The 23,845-nt window shown below is 42.1% G+C and overlaps 1 protein-coding gene across 1 annotated transcript; it reads right to left on the bottom strand.

Annotated features, from left to right (window-relative positions):
* Nucleotides 1-11,810: 11,810 nt before the first annotated feature.
* Nucleotides 11,811-13,946, bottom strand: LOC111954863 (actin-binding Rho-activating protein). The gene is made up of 2 exons (XM_024134691.2): nt 12,812-13,946; nt 11,811-12,568 (listed from the first exon to the last, which is right to left on the bottom strand). The coding sequence occupies exons 1-2, from the start codon at nt 13,300-13,302 to the stop codon at nt 12,085-12,087; spliced, it is 975 nt and encodes a 324-aa protein (XP_023990459.2). The 5' UTR covers nt 13,303-13,946; the 3' UTR covers nt 11,811-12,084.
* Nucleotides 13,947-23,845: the final 9,899 nt, after the last annotated feature.

The raw sequence follows: 23,845 nt of genomic DNA, 5'->3' as shown, positions 1-23,845 counted from the left end.
ACATCTCTGTAAAGCAAATGGTGCTGTTGTCTTTACATCCTGTAGGTCTGATTGGAAGTTAACTCAACAGTAATGCTATTGGTCAACAAACAACTCCAAACAGTCAGATGTTATAAAAGGGCCTCCGATGAATTGTCTCTTTCTCTTTTTGTTCCTGTCCGGCTGTGTGACATGCTGGTAGAAATGAGGTAAAACGGATTTCAGTTTTCCTACATTAAAATCACCGCACATTAGGAGAACCGCCTCTGGGTGAGCATTTTCTTGTTTGCTTATGGCCCCGTACAGCTCTGTTGAATGAAGTCTTAGTCACAGCATCAGTTTGTGGTGGTAAATAGACAACTACGAAAACATAGATGAAAACTGTCTTGGTAAATAGTATGGTCTACAGCTTATTGTGAGGTATTCTAACTCAGGCGAGCAGAACCGTTGAGACTCCCTTAATGTTAGAGATCGCGCACCAGCTGTTGTTAACAAAGAGACACCCCCCCCCCCCCCCTTGAGTTTACCCGACACTGCCGTTATGTCCTGCCGATTTCTCGAAAAAACAGCTTGGTTAATATTTTCTGCGTCCTTGTTTAGCCACGACACGGAGAAACATAGGATATCGCAGTTCTTCAGATCACGTTGAGAGGATAGTCCTATAAACGGAGCACGTCTAGTTATTCTCCAGTGATGGCAAATGGAACGTTTGCCAATGGAACGGAGGGTAGAGGTGGTTTATCCACTCGCCTCTGAGTCCAGGTTGCTCAAACAGGAACATGTTGGTGCTGTTACGGCCCACTCTGGAACTCAGCTGGAACCTGGAACCGAGAAGAGCAATTGCTTTACAGTTGTTTATTATGGGAGGACATTAACACATTGTTCAAGATGGCTCAATGTTTTAGAGACAGGCGTGTGATGGGTAATATTTGATATATTATATAACCTCACATAACTCGTGATAAGACTATACAGCTATTTAACAAAGTCTATGAACATGTTTATCTGACTGCATAAAGAGGATTTAGCAATATGTAAGGGCCATAGTTTGTAAAGGAATTAACTATCAAGCACTGGTAATGAGAAGTGAAAATCAAAGCAGGATTATTTAATAACTTTGCTAAATGAATGAATTCGCATTATATAAGGCATAAAGCTTAAGTCACAAAGCAATAAATCAAATCAAATCACATTTTATTTGTCACATACACATGGTTAGCAGATGTTAATGCGAGTGTAGCGAAATGCTTGTGCTTCTAGTTCCGACAATGCAGTAATAACCAACAAGTAATCTAACCTAACAATTCCACAACTACTACCTTATACACACAAGTGTAAAGGGATAAAGAATATGTACATAAAGATATATGAATGAGTGATGGTACAGAACGGCATAGGCAAGATGCAGTAGATGGTATAGTGTACAGTCTATACATATGAGATGAGTAATGTAGGGTATGTAAACATAAAGTGGCATAGTTTAAAGTGGCTAGTGATACATGTATTACATAAAGATGGCAAGATGCAGTAGATGATATAGAGTACAGTATATACATATACATATGAGATGAGTAATGTAGGGTATGTAAACATTATATTAAGTGGCATTGTTTAAAGTGGCTAGTGATACATTTTTACATAATTCCATCAATTCCCATTATTAAAGTGGCTGGAGTTGAGTCAGTATGTGGCAGCAGCCACTAAATGTTAGTGGGCTGTTTAACAGTCTGATGGCCTTGAGATAGAAGCTGTTTTTCAGCCTCTCGTCCCCGCTTTGATGCACCTGTACTGACCTCGCCTTCTGGATGATAGCGGGGTGAACAGGCAGTGGCTCGGGTGGTTGTTGTCCTTGATGATCTTTATGGCCTTCCTGTGACATCGGTGGTGTAGGTGTCCTGAGGGCAGGTAGTTTTGCCCCCGGTGATGCGTTGTGCAGACCTCACTACCCTCTGGAGAGCCTTACGGTTGTGGGCGGAGCAGTTGCCGTACCAGGCGGTGATACAGCCCGACAGGATGCTCTCGATTGTGCATCTGTAGAAGTTTGTGAGTGCTTTTGGTGACAAGCCGAATTTCTTCAGCCCTCCTGAGGTTGAAGAGCGCTGCTGCGCCTTCTTCACAACGCTGTTTGTGTGGGTGGACCAATTCAGTTTGTCCGTGATGTGACACAGAGGAACTTAAACTTCCACCTTCTCCACTACTGTCCCATCGATGTGATAGGGGGTGCTCCCTCTGCTGTTTCCTGAAGTCCACATCATCTCCTTTGTTTGTTGACGTTGAGTGTGATAGTGTTATTTTCCTGACACCACACTTCGAGGGCCCTCACCTCCTCCCTGTAGGCCGTCTCGTCGTTGTTGGTAATCAAGCCTACCACTGTAGTGTCGTCCGCAAACTTGATGATTGAGTTGGAGGCGTGCATGGCCACGCAGTCGTGGGTGAACAGGGAGTACAGGAGAGGGCTCAGAACGCACACTTGTGGGGCCCCAGTGTTGAGGATCAGCGGGGTGGAGATGTTGTTACCTACCCTCACCACCTACCCTCACCACCACCTAACGTTAACTAAACATTCATAATCTAGGCATGATCAGACATGGAGAGAGAAGTCATAGCCTAAAAGGCCATGCCCCAAGAGTCCTTGGGGAGGAGAGAGAGAAACCATGTATCTCAAACAACTAGAGGCGAAAAAACTGGAGATCACCTTTACTCCACACACAGACATGCATRTAAAGCACTCCCTCGCCCTCCATTTGGCAAATCTGACCATAAATCTATCTTCCTTATTCCTGCTTACAGGCAAAAACTCAAAAGGCTAGAGCTGCTGAAGATCGAATCCTACTACACCGGCTCTGACGCTCGGTACTGGACTGCTAAGTCTGGGACCAAAAGGCTCCTGATCAGCTTCTACCCCCAAGCCATAATACTCCTAAACAGTTAATCAAATGGCTACCCAGACTGTCTTGCACTGGCACCATGCACACTCACTGGACTCTACCCACACACTCACGTATATTACACTAACACTCCAACACACACACACGTGCATATTGATGCCTCACACAGACACACTTTCACACTCCACATATGCTGCTGCTAGTCCTACCTACATGTACATATTACATTAAGGGGAAAGTAATCTAAAAGTAACGGAATGTATCAGATTACGTTACTGAGTTTGGGTAATCCAAAACGTACATTACTGATTAAAATTTGACAGGTAACTAGTAACAGATTACTTTTACAAAGTAACCTACCCAATCCTGTGAATACAACAGGTGTAGACATTTCAGTGAAATGCTTACGACCCCTTTCAAATGCAGAGTTTAAAAAATAAGCTACATTTGCTAAATAAAAWAAGGAAATAGTAACACAATTAATAACAAGGCTATATACAAGGAGTTGGTACCGAGTCAATGTGCAGGGGTACGAGGTAAATATATATATTTATAAATATACTAGCGTTCAAAAGTTTGGGGTCACTTAGAAATGTCCTTTTTTCCCATGAAAACATACATGAAATGAGTTGCAAAATGAATAGGAAATATAGTCAAGACATTGACAAGGTTATAAATAATGATTTTTAATTKAAATAATAATTGTGTCCTTCAAACTTTGCTTTTGTCAAAGAATCTTCCATTTGCAGCAATTAAAGCCCTGCAGACCTTTTGCATTCTAGTTGTCAATTTGTTGAGGTAATCTGAAGAGATTTCACCCCATGCTTTCTGTAGCACCTCCCACAAGTTGGATTGGCTTGATGGGCACTTCTTACGTACCATACGGTCAAGCTGCTCCCACAACAGCTCAGTAGGGTTGCGATCCGGTGACTGTGCTGGCCACTCCATTATATACAGAATACCAGCCTGCTGCTTCTTCCCTAAATAGTTATTGCATAGTTTGGAGCTGTGCTTTGGGTCATTGTCCTGTTGTAGGAGGATATTGGCTCCAATTAAGCACCGTCCACAGAGTATGGCATGGCGTTGCAAAATGGAGTGATAGCCTTCCTTCTTCAAGATCCCTTTTGCCCTGTACAAATCTCCCACTTAACTACCACCACCAAAGCACCCTCAGACTATCACATTGACAATGTCTTCCATAGAATAGCCTTAATTTCTCAGAACAAGAATAGACTGAAGAGTTTCAGAAGAAAGTCTTTGTTTCTGGCCATTTTGAGCCTGTAATCGAACCCACAAATACTGATGCTCCAGATACTCAACTAGTCTAAAGAAGGCCAGTTTTATTGATTCTTTAATCAGAACAACAGTTTTCAGATGTACTAACATGATTGCAAAAGGGTTTTCTAATGATCAATTAGCCTTTTAAAATGATAAACTTGGATTAGCTAACACAACGTGCCATTGGAACACAGGAGTGATGGTTGCTGATAATGGGCCTCTGTACGCCTATGTAGATATTCCATAAAAAATCTGCTGTTTCCAGCTACAATAATCATTAACAACATTAACAATGTCTTAACTGTATATTAATGGACCAAAAATGAGCTTTTCTTTAAAAAACAAGGACATTTCTAAATGACTCCAAACTTTTGTGTATGTGTATATATTATATATATATATCCAAAAATGGATATAGCAAATACAGATTGCCCTTTTAAGTCTATCAAAAGTGTGCATGTTTGAGCATGTGTCCATTAGGCCTATGGATTTTAAATGTTTTATTAGCATGAGCAATAAAAGCCCCACATTTATTCCATAGGCTTGGATCTGCTATATGCAGCTGTTGCAAGAGTGCATTTTTCACTGGCTGTCCACTGGTTTCAAAAACAGTGATTGATAGGCAGCTTAAACTTCTTGAATTCAAATACATATTTAGCTTAATAGGTGTGATAGTGTACTGTAGATGATTGTCCCTCAAATGAGCGACTCACTCATGAGATATATCAGGTTTGAATGATAGCCTAGTGTTTTCAGCTCCCTGTTGTCCGTAATATATGCGTAGAACAAAATGTAAAAAGAGTGGTTCTGTTACGTCTGCTCCCTCTCTGGCACTCGAGGGCGCCAGGCTGCCCTTCATCACGCACACCTGTTACCATCATAACGCGCATCAGCGCTCACTGGACTCACCTGGACTCCTTCACTTTGTTGATTGCCTTCCCTATTTCTGTCTGCGCCCCCGTTTGTTCCCTGTGTCAGCATTAATAATGTCGTTATGTGTTCCTGTCCAGACGCTGTCCTGTTCCGTGTCCGCTGCTGATTAAACGTTCACTCCCTGTACCTGCTTCCTGTCTACCAGCGTCGACCCTCACAGCTTCCATGGACATGTCAATTGTCCCCTTTTGATTAGCACTGAGACTCTAAGTGTTCTAGCGTTCAAGTTTATTGTGAACAGGTTGCAGCTTCTGATTTATGCTTCTGTTCTAATTGAAATGAACAGTCCAAGTTGTGAATGTATTGTTGAGGTTCAACGTATGTCATTTGACGTACAGTATCTACCGGTTATTGCTCCTATTTCAGCTCACAGACACATAATATTTATTTTGCAAATAAATGTATTAAAGTTTGAGGAATTGGGAGAGCATGGAAGAGTAAATGCAGACTAAAATTACATTAAGATATGAAAGTACTTCTATTAACAGAGGTATTATTGCTACTAAATATATTTTAATCTAAAACCTGAGATTAATTGTACCTTTTAACCTGTGCGCTTCTATCTATTGACCGATCAATCATGAAAGTACAAGCATTTTGCTACACTCGCTATAACATCTGCTAACYATGTGTATGTGACTAATACAATTTAAATTGATTAGAAAAATCACAAGGAGAGACATGTACAGTTGAAGTCAGAAGTTTCCATACACCTTAGCCAAATACATTTAAACTCAGTTTCACAGTTTCCGGACATTTAATCCTAGTAAAAATTCCCTGTTTTAGGTCAGTTAGGATCACCACTTTATTTTAAGAATGTGAAATGTCAGAATAATAGTAGAGTGATTTATTTCAGCTTTGATTTCTTTCATCACATTCCCAGTGGGTCAGAAGTTTACATACACTCAATTAGTATTTAGTAGCATTGCCTTTAAATTGTTTAACTTGGGTCAAACGTTTTGGGTAGCCTTCCACAGGCTTCCCACAATAAATTGGGTGAATTTTGGCCCATTCCTCATGACAGAGCTGGTATAACTGAGTCAGGTTTGTAGGCCTCCTTGCTCGCACACGTTTTTTCAGTTTTTCCCACACATTTTCTATAGGATTGAGGTCAGGGCTTTGTGATGGCCCCTCCAACACCTTGACTTTGTTGTCCTTAAGCCATTTTGCCACAACTATGGAAGTATGCTTGGGGTCATTGTCCATTTGGAAGACCCATCTGCGACCAAGCTTTAACTTCCTGACTGAWGTCTTGAGATGTTGCTTCAATATATCCACATAATTTTCTCTCCTCATGATGCCATCTATTTTGTGAAGTTCACCAGTCCCTCCTGCAGCAAGCACCCCCACAAAATGATGCTGCCACCTCCGTGCTTCACGGTTGGGATGGTGTTCTTCGGCTTGCAAGCCTCCCCCTTTTTCCTCTAAACATAACAATGGTCATTTTGGGCAAACAGTTCTATTTTTGTCTCATCAGACCAGAAGACATTTCTCCAAAAAGTACGATCCTTGTTCCAATGTGCAGTTGTAAACCATAGTCTGGCTTTTTTATGGCGGTTTTGGAGCAGTAGCTTCTTCCTTGATGAGCGGCCTTTCAGGTTATGTCGATATAGGACTCGTTTWACTGTGGATATAGATACTTTTGTACCTGTTTCATCCAGCATCTTCACAAGGTCCTTTGCTGTTGTTCTTTGATTGATTTACACTTTTTGCACCAAAGTACGTTCATCTCTAGGAGACAGAATGCGTCTCCTGCCTGAGCGGTATGACGGCTGCGTGGTCCCATGGTGTTTATACTTGCGTACTATTGTTTGTACAGATGAACGTGGTACCTTCAGGCGTTTGGACATTGCTCCGAAGTATGAACCAGACTTGTGGAGGTCTACAATWAATTTTCTGAGGTCTTGGCTGATTTCTTTTGATTTTCCCATCATGTCAAGCAAAGAGGCACTGAATTTGAAGGTAGGCCTTGAAGTACACCCACAGGTATACCTCCGATTGACTCAAATTATGTCAATTAGCCTATCAGAAGCTTCTAAAGCCATTACATTATTTTCTGGAACTTTCCAAGCTGTTTGAAATAAATGTAGTGGAGTAAAAGTTGGCAAAATTAGAAAGTAAACTACAGATACCCCCCAAAACTATTTCAGTAGTACATACTTAAAAGTATTTTTTACTTAAGTACACTTTACACCGACGCAAATGGCATTTATGCAAGCCTACTACACAATTCTTAAGGTCAAACTAATTCAGAACCGTTCAAATGGTATGACTGCAACTCGATTTTGGATAAAAGTTTCTGCTGAATAGCATATATTATTATTATTATTATACACTCACCGGACAGTTCATTAGGTACGCCTATCTAGTACTGGGTCGGAACCCCCTTAGCCTCCAGAACAGCCTGACTTCTTCGGGGTATTCTACAAGGTGTCGGAAACGTTCCGCAGGGTTGTTGGTTCATGCTCCCGCGATGGCATCACGCAGTTACTGCAGATTGGACGGCGGTGCATTTATGCTGCGAACAGCCCTTTCCATCTCATCCCAAAGATGCTCTATAGGGTTGAGGTCTGGGGACTGCGCAGGCCGGTCAAGTAATCTGAACTCCTCAGTTGCCCTGTGTTGGTGATCACATGCCCACTGGAGCTACTTCTTCTTGTTTTTAGCTGATAGGAGTGGAACCCGGTGTGGTCGTCCTCTGCAATAGCCCCATCCATGACAAGGACCGATGAGTTGTGCATTCCGAGATGCCGTTCTGCACACCAGTGTTGTACTGCGCCGTTATTTGTCTGCTTGTGCCTGTCACAGGTCAGGTTTTCTCCTTTGAGTGTACTACCTGAGGTTGCCACTGGAGAGCACCCTTGGGTTACTTCTAGTATCCAGGTGACCCTGATTGGGATTGTTGGGATCACCTGCTGGATGACTATTTAGGTGATAGACACAATAACCTGTGTCTATCACAATTCTACTTTCAATTTCAAAGCAAAAAGAAAGGCAGATAAATAAATTCAACCAAAAACTGGATGGTGGTAGACTACCAGGAAAAAATTATAAATAATAATAATAATAATAATAAATTGTTTGCCACAAAATGTGTCAATTACTGTAAAATTAAGTTCCTGTCTGGAGATAGCCTTTTTTACATAATTTGTTCTGAACACAAATGAGGAAAGTCAGGTGGATTCTGCATTCATAAAGAACAAACCTCTACATTTAAATTATTACATTCCTTAATTATTTATTTGATTTGATTTATTTTACCATTTTAAACACAATATAACCACACATGTGGATACAGTACAATGACATTAAAATAATCAAGGATGACACAAAAAAAAGTTAGTTATTTCTATTATGGTCCTCTTGAAAATACATGAAAACATAATACTTTACCGGTCAAAATTTTTAGAACACCTACTCATTCAAGGGTTTCTTTATTTCTACTATTTTCTACATTGTAGAATAATAGTGAAAACATAAACTATGAAATCATAGTAGTGTAGTAACCAAAAAAGTGTTAAACCTGTTATGGCTGCAGCCCGACACCGGTACACCTATGACAACATCCAGCTCAAGTGCAGGGCGCGAAATTCAAAATCTATTTTTTTTTAGTATTTAACTTTCACACATTACAAGTCCAAACATGCAGCATTGAAAGATAAACATCTTGTATCCAGCACTGTCGATTTTTTTAATGTTTTACAGAGAAACACCACCATATATTTTAGGTTAGCTCACCACAAATAAAAAAAGGACAGACAGTTTTCACAGCACAAGTAGGATGCAAGTAGCATGCACACCAACCTAACTAACCTAGAACAACCTAAATCCTAGAAAAACTACTCAGATGACAGTCCTATAACATGTTACACAATAAATCTATGTTTTGTTCAAAAAATGTGCATATTTAGCTATAAACAGTTTTACATTACTGCTACATCATAGCTACAGTCAAAATCGCACGGGAGTAGCCAGAGAAAATACAGACACAACGTCACTATAATACACATCATAACATTAGAACAATATATGGTGGATAGCTAATGAAAGACAATATCTTGTGAATATAGCCAAATTTCAGATTTTGAAGTGTTTACAGCGAAAACACAATATATCGTCATATTAGCTACACTATATACCATCACAACAGCATGGCTCAAGGCAAACGAAGCATAGCAGCGTCGACAGATATATATAAATAGCATCCAAATGGGTCCTTATCTTTGTTGATCTTCCATCAGAATGTTCTCCAAGGGTGTCTTTGTTCAGAACCGACTTTATTTGGATCCATAACGAACGATTTCCCTCAGAATTAGCAAGCACACTGGCCGTGCGTTGCTAACCTCTCGTTCTTGAACAATCTTGCGACGCATCACCTCTAAAGTCCAGAATAAATTCAATAATAAATAAAGTAATTGAAAAAACATACTTAGGATGATATTGTGACATGTATCAAATAAAATCGAAGCCAGAGATCATATTCACCTATAACGACGGTTTTCCAGGAGGCTACTCCAGATCCAACTTCGCGCCTTCCAAAAAAAATAAAGTGCGCACTTCTCACTCCAAGAGGTTGTATACAATCCCTGACCGAGATAATCAAGTGATTTCTTCTCTCACTTCCGCATGACATCCAGAGGAAGGCGTATGATGTGTTTCTACAGTCCTAAGTGACATGCCCTTTTATAGACAAGGGCTTGAAAAGCGACAATCGAGATTGGACATCTCGCATCTTCCGGATAGGAAATGGGCTGTAAAAATTGTTCTGTTCCACTTAGAGAAATAATTAAAACGGTTTTAGAAACTAGAGACTGTTTTCTATCCAATAGTAATAATAATATGCATATTGTAAGAGCAAAAATTGATTAAGAGGCCGTTTGAAAATTTGCACATATTTTCCAGTTTTTCAATACGCCCCCTGCAGCCATAACAAGTATTTTTTACAGCTTTGCACACTCTTGGCATTCTCTCAACCAGCTTCACCTGGAATGCTTTTCCAACAGTTTTGAAGGAGTTCCCACATATGCTGAGCACTTGTTGGCTGCTATTCCTTCACTCTGCGGGGCGACTCATCCCAAACCATCTCAATTTGCTTAATTTCGGGGGATTGTGGAGGCCAGGTCATCTGATGCAGCACTATCACTCTCCTTCTTGATCAAATAGCCCTTCCACAGCCTGGAGGTGTGTTGGGTCATTGTCCTGTTGAAAAACAGGACAATGCCATAATATGGACTTAGCCCTATTTGGTAAAAGACCATCTTTTTACCCCCCCCCCACCTTGTCACAACACAACTGATTGGCTCAAACACATTAAGAAGGAAAGAAAATCTACAAATGAACTTTTAACAAGGCAAAGTTGTCATGAAGGTAAAGGGTGGGTATTTGAAGTATATTTTAATATTTTTTTGGTTACTACATGATTCCATATGTGTTATTTCATAGTTTTGAGGTCTTCACTATTATTCTACAATGTAGAAAAAATGAAGAAAACCCTTGAATGAGTAGGCGTGTCCAAACTTTTGACCAGTAGTRTATACACAAGATTACAACATAAAAACTAAATACATCTCAAATAAATGCCATCAATAGGGAGAAACATACACAAACAGTACATAGCGTAACTAMTGATACAGGTAGGCCATGCATTTTCTGTAAGCAGAACATTATTTAATGATGAAGACAGGATCATGACTCCTCATCAGCTCAACAGATTTTAGATCATTTAATGAATTGTTCTTTCTCCCAAAAATACAAAATGATGTCTCGATTAGGAAGAATGTTGTCCAACGTGATAAAAGCATTGGTGTAAGTATGTGTTGTTAGTAAGCAGTTCACAGATTATGTCTTGTGTCATTTGCGAGGAAATTATGTCATGTTAGGTGAACTCTACTTGTTTTTTTAGGTTTGGGCTACGGTTATTAAGAGTTTACTRATCAACAAAGTCCCAGGATTTAACTCCCTTCATAACAATTACATTGAAATTAATAGATTGACGAATAGAAAGTATGGTTATTCAAATAAAAGTGGACAATCCATATCAGAGACYGTAAACTGACACCAAGTTTTGTTGATTAATAAAGTATCAAGTGTATTTTAGACTTAGGGATCCGATTAGGTATCAGACCTGGAGGTCAAACATGTTCACAAGGGCTGCGTTCACACACACAATTCTGATATTTTTTCCACTAATTGGTCTTTTGACCAATCACATCAGATCTTTTCACATCAGATCTTTTTCAGAGCTGATCTGATTAGTGAAAATAACATCACAATTGGGCTGCCTGTCTAAACACAGCCAATGTGCCCACATCTGAGTTCAGCTCTGTCAGGCACACAATACATAACATCAGAGGAGGCTGGTGGGAGGAGCTATAGGAGTAGAGGCTAATTGTAATGGCTGGAATGGAATAAATGGAATGGAGTCCAACACGTAGTTTCCATGTGTTTGTTACCATTCCATTGATTCCATTCCAGCCATTACAAGACAAGTCCTCCTATAGCTCCCCCCACCAGCCTCCCCTGCATGGTGTGCACTGTAGCCTTTGTATCTCAGATTTCATGTCTCCCAAATCTCATCAGAGTTGGCTTGTGCTGTGCATCATGAAACTCAATCCCTGTTTAAACTACACAATGTTCCTCAAGTCAAAGAAGCTATTAATTAGGCATATATTCATAGATGTTCTAACATGATTCATGAGTTCAGATATAATATAAAGACGCAGAAAACTGTACTTTAAAAGCTAGTAAAAAGCTTTAATCCAACACAAATCAATCAAGTTCAAGCATTACCTCTGGTGCCCACGGGAAATAAATACACTGCAGCTGTAAGCAACAAAATAACATACAATATTGAGTTAGATACTGACATCAAATCTTCAGTAAACCATAGCAGCAAATTGTCTAAGTTCCTATTGAGAAGAATATCCACGTCTATCAGCGCATAATCATTCAACGTTAAAAAGGACTTATGTCTCCTTAGTTCTGTATGGTTCCACCTCAGATGACGTCACACCAACAGGGTGATGATAACACCGTCGTCCTGCCCTTGCCACAGCATCTCCCCCTTGAACGCCACCTTCCCATGCCTCCTGGCTCTCAGAAGAATCCCCACCACCTTGTCAGAGATGCGTACGTATCTATCAAACAGTTCTCTGAAAGTGACGCGGGTCTTCCCGTCGGGATCTGGGTCGTTCATAGTCCTGATCACATAGCACATGTCGGCTATCTCACCGTGGATGTGTTGCTCGGCTCGCCTGGCCCGTTCGGCTGTTTTCGTGCCTTCTTTGGGACGTCCGTAACCCTCCTCGCCCTTGCGGAGGCGTAGGGACATGGAGTATTCATAGTCAAAGTCATCACTGAAGGGGTTGAGCTTCTGCTTGACGGTGTGCGTCGAGGACCAGTTCTGCCAGCGGCTCTTCAGATCGCCCACGGCACTGTACTTCCTTGAGAGAGCGTTGATCCTGTTGGCGTCATCCAACTCCTTTCTGCCCCTGTGAAGGACAATCACAAAAATATTTACCAAATAATGAAACAGTCATCAATCATGGCAACATCTATTTCCACTGTAAAGCTCGGAACAGGTTTTGCGCTATACCGTTTTATTTGCGCAGAAATGTGCTGAATAAAAATGATATAGGTGTATTAGCATGATCCTTGACATATTCGGGGGCAATGTTCAATAACGGGCCGTCATGCACCATCACTTGTACATGAAGAAAGAACATTGAACTCACACTAAGATGGAGGGTATTTTAACCCTCACCCATGACTCAATTTTCCCTTTCGGTGAGACGCTGTCATTGTCCCTCTGCTTGGCCTCCCCGGATGACTCAGCGCTATCTGGCTTTACAGGTTTAGAAGTGTCTGTCTGTCCAGGTTTAGAGCTGTCTGTCTGTCCAGCTTCAGTGTTGTTTGTCTGTCCAGGTTCAGTGCTGTTTGTCTGTCCAGGTTCAGTGCGGTTTGTCTGTCCAGGTTCAGTGCGGTTTGTCTGTCCTGGTTTAGAGCTGTCTATCTGTCCAGGTTTACCTTGGCCGCTCTCCGCCTCAAGGGCCCTTTCCTCTGACTCAGAGTACCGACTATCCTCTGTGTCCACGCTACAGGTGCGCCCATCTCCAAATTCTCCCTCTGTCGGTACATTCCGCTCCTTCTCCTTCCAGCTGCAGGTCAGCTCCAACACATCGGAGCACTTTCTGCGGAGTGTGGGCGACTCCCTATTGCTCAGCATTCTGTCTATCTCCTCCCCTGGTGGTGGAGCCTGCTTACAAATCCGCTCGGTCAGAAATGTAATGCGCACACTCCTCTCCTGAATGCCGCTGGTCACAGTCTTCACCACCGTCTTGGTCTTGATCCGGGACTCTCCTTGAAGCACTAGCAGAGTCTTCCTTTTATCCACCAATTGGGAAGGAGGAGAACTGCCTTGGGACTCCTGCTGGTCAGCTGAAGGGTTGTTCTGATCAGCAGGTAGGTTGGTGCCAGTGGTGAGATCCTGACTGGGACAAACCCTCTTCTCCCAAGTTGCTAATTTAGTGGTGCTTGGCGTCTTTGGTGGTTCGTCCCAAAGCGCTCTTAGGGCGTCACTAGCCCAGCCGACAGGTTCCTTGGCCTACTTGTCCTTGACCTCGGACACCCAGTTCTGCCAGCTCCGGGTCAGGCTGGACACCATGCAGATGGTGCGCAGCTTCTTGATGTTCTTGTTGGTGGAAGGCTTCCTCTGGCCAGCCAGTGCAGTCAGTGTCAGGTTTAAAAAAAAAACTACTAAAAATTCTACTCTTGCCAGACTAGTTGCTTATGTTCATGAAGCTTCTCTCTCTTTCTCTGTGGGACTGTCTCTCTGACCCTAATTGCCTGCCCTATTGCCTTCTACCCTAACTCTGGCTTAAAATGGGAGGTGTGAACTCTACATGACGTTGTAAAGTATTTGAGACATCCCCGCCTCCCCGCTGATCGTCTTTCCCTGGCACTTGCCAACCTAGAGGGATTGGTGTGCTCACATTTCCTCACAGACCATGGGCCATATCTGGAGGTAAACAGGGCAACAGAGCAAAGGTGCACTAAGCTCTTAAAGGACCGGCGCAGACGTGTGGCTAACTGCCTAGACAAATGCAAAGACTAGCTGATCTATAAAGCTTGTTTGGATGTGACGCCTCAACGCGGTCCGTCTTTGTTTGGTGTGAGGAATACATGGGGATGCATCACTGCCTACTCTCACGACTTGCATTGTGTTCTCAGGGAACCCATGCTTGTGTACTGCCCCCAGACTGTAATCTACGCATTATTCATGATCATTTTCCAATTTGACATGACAACCACAAAGTCCATACAGTTACTGTATATGGAGGCCTAAGGGTATCCTTTTGTACATTATATTGCAAAAATAACATACAATCAGTATATTACACAGCGAGAGCAAACATGTATGAGATGAATCCACATTTGCATGTTCAATGATGGTACTACTTGCCAATGTCACTACATGACACTGGTGGCGATTGCTGATCACAACTCCGAAGCCAAACTGCCTGTGCAGTATATCACATGTCAGACGACAATGCAGCAGCTGCTGTCTAGAAAAGAGCTATCAAAACACTGCCAGTAGTTCAGATGACCTTGTAGACGATAATGAGCAAATCCCATAGAAGCAATCCTGTTTAACGGTGTCAATCCAGTTGGGTGGCCTGTCTGGCCGCATGTGTCACCAGTATTTGTGTTGGCGAAAGGCGTGAAGTGTAATGTAAACTAGGCGCTGAAATGACATCGGTGCCCAGTGGACAATCAATCAAGTCAAGCTCAGGCTCAAAACAGGTCAGTGACAGACAGAAAGACAGTGAGGGTTTGGTGCAATAGAGAAAGATACAATTGAATTCGACAGCATCTGTCAAAGAGATCACCTAGCAGAAATGCACAAGAGAACATTAGCCTACAGCACAGCTCAAATTCTGCTCTAGCTTGCACGTTTGCTGCCAGCGCCAGGATCCATTTCCATAAACACAAACACTTACTGCATTGTCACCTGAACAGATCGATTGATGATATATGTCCGCACCGTGCATGCCATGCAAATATACTGTATGGAGTGTGCTTAGGCAAGAAGCTGAGAGCAGCTACACCTGCACAGGCAGTTTTTGTGGGTCACGGGGACCAGAGGGTGGTGTCAAAGACAGGAGGAGACATTTGACCCAAGAACCAAAGGCACACTGACTCTAACCAGGAAAGAATGTGATACCTGGAGAAGACGAGGAGCTCCTGCTTACGCATGTAGGGTTTAGTCTTGCAATGCACCTGGTAGAGAGATCAAAGTTTAGAAACAGAGAGGGCGGGGGGGCACTGACTCTGGCATCGCACCCGGTGCTTCAAGACTCTACATTTCATGTTAGAAAGTGGGCATGTGAGTTTTAGATGTATACATGTGTATGACAGCTCTCTAGACATAACCTAATGTGATAGTGTACATGTGTGGATGTTTATGTTAATCTGTGTGTGTGTTAGTCTTGATATTTGTATGGGTCAATGAGAGGAAAGGGATATATTAATAGAATCTGTCCGAAGCATACACAAGCCAGCAAGTTGGTGAGAGGCAGCTGTTGGCAGTCAGTCACACGGTGTGGAAGTGTGTCAGTGAGCATGAACAGAGGACTCCTGTATACCTCTTCAGGTCATTCCGAATACCAGATAACCTCATAAGCAGGTTAGAGCGCCACCTTATGGACAAATATGTGGATTACCTCTCTATCACATTTATGGGGATGATAGGCCTACTCGGTCACATTGTTCATTTTTGAAGAGGATTTCTAAATATAATTAATATTCAAATCACATGAAATCATGATATAATTTTATTTKTATTATTTAAAAAATCTGTAAAATTATAAGAATTTAGCAGTGTGACATTTTTGGGAGGTTATTGATACTTTAGGCCTGGGCCGAAATGCCTATAGAAAATATATCTGGGTACTCAGATTAAGTTGTATGTAGAAGTGTGTGAAAGTTTAACAAATGTCATTGTACAGTTTACACCTTAAAGAACCCATATCAAGACAGTTTAGAGGTTTTGAATTCAATTATATTTTTGGAAAAATTGATTGTCTAAAACGTACATCTCATTAATGAAAATCATCCAACAGTATTTCTGCTGACATCTAGTGACAAAAGTAGGAACTTCACCTGGTCAAGGTATTGTTGCAAACACATTCACCAACTATATTCATCACACCAGAACTCTAAAAAGCAGCAGTTGTTGAGAACTGTAAGCTCAGTAAAACACCAGCAGAGGTCAGTGTTGAGTCTGTAAAGCTCTGTAGTGCTAGAGAAAGATGCTGGAGAAAAATGTTCTGTCTCCAGTGGTCAAATAACCTACAGGGGATTGAGTGGGTGAGTGAGTCAGAGATGGACAAATTAGTTCTATAGTTTATGAGGAGTTAGAGAAACAGACAGAAAGACAGAGAAAGGCATGTTGACCTAGAGCTGTTGTTACCTAGCCTGATCCACCGTCCTGATCTCGCAAGCTTACATTGCTTCAGGATGGTGGATCAGGCTAATGGTTACCATGTACTCAGACCAGACACAACCCTTCATGCTGCTTGTGCTGTATATCACAGACTAATAAATATCACCTCACCCACTGCTGCCCCAGCTTGCCATCCATCAGAGTGTGGTAGCCCATACCCAGAGTGGACCAGGCAAATCAGATGGTTTTCATTCTGGCTCCGTTCATAAACTGATTAATTACATTCGCTATTCAAAAAGATGGTTGCTTCATTTGGAATTCCAGGTGTAAATACTATACATTTCTTATTGAAAGTCCATTCCTGTCTGGTCTTTTAGGCCACCGGAACTGGTGGTCCAGACACCGCATCCAGGCCAGAGTCCTCTGTCTTATTTGCCTTTTATTCTTTAGAGTCGGCAGCTCTTCAGCGGGGTTGTTTTGGTTGGCCATCGAGATTAATTGTGCAGGATTAGGATCGAAGGTGGTGGAGAAGCGACCTCTCAGGCACTCTGTGACCCCTGCGGGTGATGCTGATTTGTGGGGTTCTCTTAGTGGGCTGCGTATGCAGAATAAAATGTTCTGTTGTTCTAATCTGCCTGTGGTTAACATGCCTTATTAACTCGGATCACTGGTAAAAGATAGATGCTTTTAGCCATGTTATTTTGATTGCCTCGGAATCTTGTATGCTGTCTTTAAGATTGGAACAAAGTGAGGGAGTCTTTTTTGGGGGACAAATACAGTATAACACTAAGGCGAGCATACAGGATCTGCCTAAGCCAAAATCAGAGGATATTAACCGTATTTTTTTCTCTTGGACGGTACTTTTTTTCTGCTCAGAATTTGATGAATGAGGTGTCATTTCCAATGCAGACTGCAACACCAACAATGGTCAAAACATTTGCGGTTGACAAAGTGTCTTTGTAAGTAAATTTKACAAGTACAGGCATCCATTTCTCCTCTTTTCTCCGACACAACCACTCAACATCTTCTCCTATCTCGACAGTGACTCCAAAGACAGAGCCAGTCAGCTCTACACATCTGCCTTAGCCCAGAGACGTGTCAGCCAGTCGCTTTAAAAAAAAACACTGTAATCCACTAAYACTTCCCAAAGTCGAAAGCGAAGTGTGTTATTAATTTTGTTTGGCCGTCTCAAACAGCCCTCATAAATAGACGGACGGGACGTTAAATTAGCTGTAGTGCAGGCCTGTGGTCAGCTTGTGCCATCCAGAAAGAGGAGGACATCACAACGTCTCCTGCTAAGGAGACTGACAGGATGAATGACTGGGCTTGTGTAGCCATTTGATCTCATTAAGGGTCCGGAGCGGAGCTTCTTCATTTGARTTTATCGGACATGTTTTATAGAAGATGAATAAAGAAAAGGAGCAAGAAGAAATCAAGTTTAAAGAAACGTGAGGGTTCAGTGTTTTTGAGAGGCTAGATGATGTTAGATGTTAGGAGGGCCTTCCTTCTCAGTAAGTAGCCTAGTGGCTATAAAAACATAATAGCAATTTGTGATMATTAGTCTTGTCTTAGTATCCTGTGCTATGCATTTTTATTTGAGATAAAATCTACTTTTCAAGAGAGACCTGGTCCAGGCATCGGCTTCAGTTATTGCAAATTCTCTGATACACTTGATACTCTAGGGCCAGCAGGTAGCCTGGAGATTAAGAGCGTTGGGCCAGTAACCAAAAGGTTCYTGATTCAAATTCCTGAACCGGCAAGGTAGAAAGAAATCTSCCATTCTGCCCTTGAGCAAGGCAGTTAACCGACAACAACTGCTCCCGGGCGCTGATTAAGACAGCCCCCCGCACCTCTYTGATTCAGAGGGTTTGTGTTAAATGYGGAAGACACATTTTGGTTGAATGGATTCAGTTGCGCAACTGACTAGGTATTCCCTTTCCCTAGATATACAGTGCCTTCGGAAAGTATTCAGACTCCTTTACTTTTCCCACATTTTGTTAGGTTACAGCTTTATTCTAAAATGTAATTTATAAAAAAAAATCCCCATCAAACTACACACAATACCCCATAATGACAAAGCAAAAACAGGTTTAGACATTTTTGCTAATTTATTAAACAAAAAACTGAAATATCACATTTCAATAATTATTCAGACCCTTTATTCAGTACTTTGTTGATGCACCTTTGGCAGAAATTACAGCCTCGAGTCTTCTTGGGTATGAAGGTAAAAACTTGGCACATCTGTATTTGGAGAGTTTCTCCCATTCTTCTCTGCAGATCCTCTCAAGTTCTGTCAGGTTGGATGGGGAGCATTGCTGCACGGCTATTTTCAGGTCTCTCCAGAGATGTTCGATCAGGTTCAAGTCCGGGCTCTGGTTGGGCCACTCAAGGACATTCAGAGACTTATCCCGAAGCCATTCCTGCGTTGTCTTGGCTGTGTGCTTAGGGTCGTTGTCCTGTTGGAAGGTGAACCTTCACCCCAGTCTGAGGCGCTGAGCGCTCTGGAGCAGGTTTTCATCAAGATCTCACTGTACTTCGCTCCGTTCATCTTTCCCTCGATCCTGACTAATTTCCTAGTCCCTGCCGCTGAAAAACATCCCCATAGCATGATACTGCCACCACCATTCTTCACCGTAGGGATGGTGCCAGGTTTCCTCCAGACGTTAAGGTTGGCATTCAGGCCAAAGAGTTCCATCATGGTTTTATCAGACCAGAGAATCTTGTTTCTTGTGGTCTGATAGTCTTTAGGTGCCTTTTGGCAAACTCCAAGCAGGCTGTCAGGTGCCTTTTACTGAGGAGTGGCTTACGATTGGCCACTCTACCATAAAAGCCTGATTGGTGGAGTGCTGCAGAAATGGTTGTCCTTCTGGAAGGTTCTCCCATCTCCACAGAGGAACCATCAGGTTCTTGGTCACCTCCCTGACCACGACCCTTCTCCCCCGATTGTTCAGTTTGGCCGGGTGGCCAGCTCTAAGAAGATTCTTGGTGGTTCCAAACTTTTTCCATTTAAGAATGATGGAGGCCACTGAGTTCTTTGGGACGCTCAATGCTGCAGAAATGTTGGGGTTATTTTCCCCAGATTTGCGCATCGACACAGTCCTGTCTCGGAGCTCTGTGGACAATTCCTTCGGCCTCCTGGCTTGATTTCTGCTGTGCACTATGCACTGTCAACTGTGAGACCTTATATAGACAGGTGTGTGCTGTTTCAAATCATGTCCAATCAATTGAACTTACCACAGGTGGACTCCAATTAAGTTGCAGAAACATCTCAAGGCTGATCAATGGAAACAGGATGCACCTGAGCTCAATATCAAGTCACATAGCAAAGGCTCTGAATACTTATGTAAATAAGGTATTTCTGTTTTTATTTGTAATACATTTGCAAATATTTCTAAAAACCCACTTTCGCTTTGTCATTATGGGTGTTTTGTATTTATTTAATACATTTTTGAATAAGGCTGTAACGTAACAAAATGTGGAAAAGGTAAAGGCACTGCATCTGTAGATAGTAAATTGTTCTGCATAACAGCGGCTTCTAAGTGACTAAAATATTAATTTGATAGTCAACAGGTTCCACAGTGTCTGGTTTAGTTGTGGTAAAAATATTACCCAAGAACTTGGGCTGTAATATCGGGGAATTACACCAATACAATGCAGGCTAGATCCTTCCCAAGTATCAGCAGGTCATATCTGAAGATTTAAAAACAATGTTCATATTCAACGCACACTAAACTCAGCAAAAAGATAAAGATAATTTGTAAAAATCCAAATAACAGATCTTCATTGTAAAGGGTTTAAACACTGTTTCCAATGTTTGTTCAATGAACCATAAACAATTAATGAACATACACCTGTGGAACGGTCATTAAGACACTAACAGCTTACAGACGGTAGGCAATTAAGGTCACAGTTATGAAAACTTAGGACACTAAAGAGGCCTTTCTACTGACTCTGAAAACACCAAAAGAAAGATGCCCAGGGTCCCTGCTCATCTGTGTGAATGTGCCTTAGGCATGCTGCAAGGAGGCATGAGGACTGCAGATGTGGCCAAGGTAATAAATGGCAATGTCCGTACTGTGAGACGCCTAAGACAGTGCTACTGGGAGACAGGATGGACAGCTGATCGTCCTCGCAGTGGCAGACCACGTGTAACAACACCTGCACAGGACCGGTACATCCGAACATCACACCTGCAGGACAGGTACAGGACGGCAACAACAACTGCCCGAGTTACACCAGAAATGCACAATCCCTCCATCAGTGCTCAGACTGTCCGCAATAGGCTGAGAGAGGCTGGACTGAGGGTTTGTAGGCCTGTTGTAAGGCAGGTCCACACCAGACATCACCGGCAACAACGTCGCCTATGGGCACAAACCCACCGTCGTTGGTCCAGACAGGACTGGCAAAAAGTGCTCTTCACTGAGTCACGGTTTTGTCTCACCAGGAGTGATGGTCGGATTCGCGTTTATCGTCGAAGGAATGAGCATTACACGAAGGCCTGTACTGTGGAGCGGGATCGATTTGGAGGTGGAGGGTCCGTCATGGTCAGGGGCGGTGTGTCACAGCATCATCGGATTGAGCTTATTGTCATTGCAGGCAATCTCAACGCTGTGCGTTACAGGGAAGACGTCCTCCTCCCTCATGTGGTACTCTTCCTGCAGACTCATCCTGACATTACCCTCCAGCATGACAATGCCACCAGCCATACTGCTCGTTCTGTGTGTGATTTCCTGCAAGACAGGAATGCCAGTGTTCTGCCATGGCCAGTGAAGAGCACGGATCTCAATCCGAGCACGTCTGGGACCTGTTGGATTGGAGGGTGAGGGCTAGGGCCATTCCCCACAGAAATATCCGGGAACTTGCAGGTGCCTTGGTGGAAGAGCGGGGTAACATCTCACAGCAAGAACCGGCAAATCTGGTGCAGTCCATGAAGAGGAGATGCACTGCAGTACTTAATGCAGCTGGTGGCCACACCAGATACTGACTGTTACTTTTGATTTTGACCCCCCCTTTATTCAGGGACACATTATTCAATTTCTGTTAGTCACATGTCTGTGGAACTTGTTCAGTTTATCAGTCTCAGTTGTTGAATCTTGTTATGTTCATACACATATTTACACATGATCAGTTTGCTGAAAATAAACGCAGTTGACAGTGAGAGGACGTTTCTTTTTTTGCTGAGTTTAGTTAAATCATGGCTAGCCCTACTCTGCAGTAAGTAACTTAGCTAGCTATAATTTCTTACACCTTTACGATAGCAAACAGGATAACTGCAAATTGTGGTAATCTTTTGAGTAACGTTAACAGATTGATAATAACAATTATTCGTTTTGAGTTCAAGTACGAAAATCTGAGTTAATGGATTTCAAATTGCTGAATGTTAACTTGCTGAACACTGACAGCTGTAGCCTACTRGTTACTCCACATTCGCTAAACATTTGTATACTGTAACTTACGACTGCACTGAATATGTGTGTATTACTAGCACAGATGTAAACATAATGTTAGGCTAAATTGGGAACCGATCTCTCTTATCTGACTGACTGTCTGTTAATGGAGCCACAGGTCTAACGTTAACTTACACTTTYGTAAAAGTTGTTCAGGAAACCTAAACCCGATGCTAAACCTTAAAACTTACTTCAAATATGATGCTTTCRCCACTCGCGAAAAGAGCTYGTGGAGCTGTGGACATATTCTCTCTTCTTCTGTATGTTCTTCTTCTTCTTCTGTGTCTCGCAACCAACGTTAATATTCTCTGTTTGTGTGTGTTTAGATTTTACCTGCGGCAGATCCTGGTGCTGAGCATTTTGAACCCGACGTGGGTCTCCACCTGGCAGGTGTAGGCCCCATCCATCACTGCCGTCACCTTCTGCACCACCGGGACTAGAGATGCCATCTGACCCAGCAAGGTGCTCATGAACTCGTGGGTGTCCTAAACATTTACATTTTGGTCATTTAGCAGCCGCTCTCTCCAGAGCGACATACATTCAGCTAAGGGAGGGCTGGGCAATATGGCCAAAATATCATATCATATCTTTATTATTATTTATTTTTATTTTAACTAGGCAAGTCAATATCATTGTATTTAAAAAAACTAAAAAAACATTGACGTATGATGGTATCTGATGTTTTTGAATAATACAAAATTGGAAATTTGCTTTATGAGTAGAGCGTGACCCTAGGGTGGCAACACATACATTCTAAGTGATTTCAATGGGTCTTTCTCCATTGTGATTGTTTTGTACTGTTCAATTAAACTTGAACCAAAAATTATTTTCTGCATTCATCAATTTCTGCATTTCCTGCACTCATTTGAGATAATTTCCACACTGCTACATAGGGCTGCACGATATTGACCAAAAATTGAGGCCTTGCTTTTTACCAAATGTTGCAATTGCAATTTCACTAGATCAAAACACTGTTTTGGAATCATGGAAACATAATGATTATTATAATAATTCTATAGTTAGAATATAATAGTGGGCAAATTGAATACAGTGTTGTTTGACATGACAATGAATGAAAATGCCAGGCAGGAGTTATTGTAACAGGGTAGGAACCAAAGTGTTGGTCAGTGTTTTTTAGGGAACCCTATAATCTTTGGCTACATTAAATGTTTTCGCTTAGCTACTTCATGTAGAAAACATATTCATGCTTCGCGTTTTCCTTTTTGATTTAGAAGATATTGTTGCACAAACAACATGCTGATTTAGGCCTACACCATCACTGGTATCAGGCTGTATAGCTAGCTACGTCTGCTCTGACTTAATACATTTATTAGCTAGCTAGCTAGTTAGCTAGCAATTAGCATTAGCGGCTAACATGATTTAGCCAAAACTTGCAAAGGAAACACAAACTAGCTCTTTTCAGATGTAAGAAACACAACCTAATAGTGTAATTATAGAACGCTTGTGGATTTACATTAAGACGCAAAGTGGAAACAGCATCGTTGTCATCAACATTGTTGCAGGTTTTGCATTGACTATGCAGACTGAACGCAAGTGTCTTGTGGTTGAGCAACAACAAATGCGCTCCTTGAGTGACAGGGGCGGGGCTAGGTCTGTGTGGAAAGCGGCATGGAGAGAGAGACAAAAGAGATGACTCAAGTAGCAGAGTAAATGATAAAAATGGGTGTTACACACGGCATATCACATTTAACAAACCAAACATTCAAATACTGTTGTAGAAGGTAAAGTAAAAACCAAAACCGGTCCGTGCGTCAATACCGGTATATAGTTAAATATGGTATACGGCCCAGCCCTAAGCTAAGGTAGGTAAAACAACCATATATCATTGCAAGTAACACTTTCCTTGACAAAGGTTG

The sequence above is a fragment of the Salvelinus sp. IW2-2015 genome, linkage group LG30, assembly GCF_002910315.2.
Source record: "Salvelinus sp. IW2-2015 linkage group LG30, ASM291031v2, whole genome shotgun sequence".
NCBI classification, from domain to species: domain Eukaryota; kingdom Metazoa; phylum Chordata; class Actinopteri; order Salmoniformes; family Salmonidae; genus Salvelinus; species Salvelinus sp. IW2-2015.
Note: the sequence above shows the minus strand (reverse complement) of the source record. Positions and strands in the feature narration are given on the sequence as shown.